This window comes from Olea europaea, unplaced genomic scaffold (genome assembly GCF_002742605.1).
Source record: "Olea europaea var. sylvestris unplaced genomic scaffold, O_europaea_v1 scaffold3858, whole genome shotgun sequence".
Lineage (NCBI taxonomy): Eukaryota > Viridiplantae > Streptophyta > Magnoliopsida > Lamiales > Oleaceae > Olea > Olea europaea.
Genome location: NW_019258039.1, coordinates 26,113 through 28,333, shown reverse-complemented (window position 1 = coordinate 28,333; position 2,221 = coordinate 26,113). Strand labels below are relative to the sequence as shown.

Sequence of the window (2,221 nt, the reverse complement as noted above, 5' to 3'; positions counted from 1 at the left end):
CAATGGAGTAATAATCAGGGCACTCACACGCGCCACAGCAGATCGCACGACCCAAATTTTAGCTGAATAAGAAGAAGTCTTCGTTAGAAGATCTTGTGACTAAGTTAGCATAAATATCCACTCAACGCATGCAGAGAACAAATAAGAGCTTGCAAGTTCAGGGTGCTGCCATAAAAAAATTTGGAGAATCAAATGGGGCAAATAGCCAAAGCACTATTAGAAAGACAACAAAGAGTATTGCCAAGCAACACTAAGATAAATCCTAAGCAGAGGTAATGGCAGTAAAAATTGTAGAGAATGAGGAGGTTGGGGCAATCATTACACGCAGTGGGATTCAACTTCCAAAAATCACAGTCGAAAGATGGGTGAAAGTAAATGAAAAGGTACCTTCCATAGATGAAGAGCAAGTGGATAAATCTGAACAGCCAGATAAAGTAGTTCCAAATAAAGAGTCAGAAAATCTACAGGTTAAGACAACCGCCCCTATCAATCCTCATGTGCCTCCTGTCCCATTTCCACAAAGATTGCAAAAGATGAAGTTGGAAGAACAGTTTGTAAGGTTCTTAGATATCTTCAAGAAGCTTCATGTTAACATTCCACTAATTGAAGCTATATCTCAAATACCAAACTATGCAAAGTTTCTGAAGGAGATTCTATCCAAAAAGAGAAGGCTTACAAATTTCGAGACCATCAAGTTAAATGAGGAGTGCAGTGCTATATTGCAGAATAAATTACCTCCTAAGATACAAGATCTAGGGAGTCTCAAAATACCTTGCTCAATAGGGAATGATTCAAAATTTAATTGTTTATGTGACTCAGGAGCAAGTATAGACCTAATGCCCTTCTCTGTATACAGGGAATTACAATTGGAAGAGCTAAAGGACACATCTATTTCCCTTCAATTAGGAGACAGATCAATCAAATACCCGCGAGGAGTGGTTGAGAACGTGCTCATTAAAGTAGGAAAATTTATATTCTCCATTGATTTTGTTGTCCTAGATATAGAGGAGCCATGAGATGCAGCATTACTTATCTTGGGCAAATCCTTCCTATCAACAAGTCGAGTTGTCATGGACTTTGAAAGTGGTGAACTAACATTGAGAGTGGAAGATAAACAAGAGAAGTTTAAGATCTACAACACTATCGAGAATCCAGTACATAGAGAGATCGATAAAAAAGCTAAGAAAGAGTGCAATTATATTAGTGCAAAGGTGCAACAAGGCTCGAAAGAGACAAAGCCTAAAAACTTAGGAAGCTTTGGACGAGAGGGAAACGGAGGGTTCAAGGTTTGGAAGGAAAAACGAAGATGCAAAGCGAAATTGCAAGGAGTTCAAATCAAGATACATGTTTAAACCACCCTGATCAATTCCTCCATATAATCTAGCTAAAGACTATAAATTAAACGCTTATTGGGAGGCAACCCAATCTTCTAACCCTTTTATTTATTTTACTTTCTGCATCGCATAGCATATAGATTTATTTTGATTATTTGGTTGCAATAGATTTAGGCACGTTTTAATTTGTAGGGTATCACCATCCTTAATAATCCACTTAGGCCATTGAATTTATTGTTGGTATTTTGATTGCTTAGGCTAAGTAACACGTGTATTAGGTTATTTGATTTTTAGTGTTTGATTTAACTGCTATGTCAGGAACATGACATTGTGGAACACTCAAACCAACATAGACCAAATGAGAAATATGATGACAGAGATTGTCGAGCCGTCATCCATAGTGCCTCACATATTCAACAGAAAACTTCGAGGAGTATTTTCTTCATTTTCTTCCCCATTCCCTTATACTCTTACTTTTGTTTTAAGACATTGAGGACAATGTCGGGTTCAAGTTTGGGGGTGAAAAAAACATTGAGGTTTTTGGTTTTCGTATGCTTGTGTGTTTTGGTGCGTTTGTTTAGTACTACTTAAAAAAAAAAAACAACAACAAATTTTTTTATTAGGTTGCGTGCTTGTGTGGGTTGGACAGCCCGGCTGGCAATGATGAAGTAAATTGAGATTTAGTGTTAATTTATAAACTGTGGATAGGTTGCATGCTAGATTGATTGAAACTTAAACTTGCAAAACTTGATATTATACGAGCACAAGAATTGAGTTTGACATTGTGATGAAATGAGTTGTTTCATGCTCTTGATAGGTGAATTTAGATGGACATAAATGCGTTACCCAAACCATTCTAAACTAATTATCCTTAGACCAAATATAGC

General features: G+C 36.9%; 1 protein-coding gene across 1 annotated transcript; it reads left to right on the top strand.

The window, feature by feature from the left end:
* Window positions 1–275: 275 nt before the first annotated feature.
* Window positions 276–1,016, top strand: LOC111387049. Its single transcript, XM_023011568.1, has one exon. The coding sequence runs from the start codon at window positions 276–278 to the stop codon at window positions 1,014–1,016; it is 741 nt and encodes a 246-aa protein (XP_022867336.1).
* Window positions 1,017–2,221: the final 1,205 nt, after the last annotated feature.

Coding starts and splice junctions, on each gene's coding strand:
- LOC111387049 (XM_023011568.1), top strand. CDS start 276: ATGGCAGTAAAAATTGTAGAGAATGAGGAGGTTGGGGCAATCATTACA.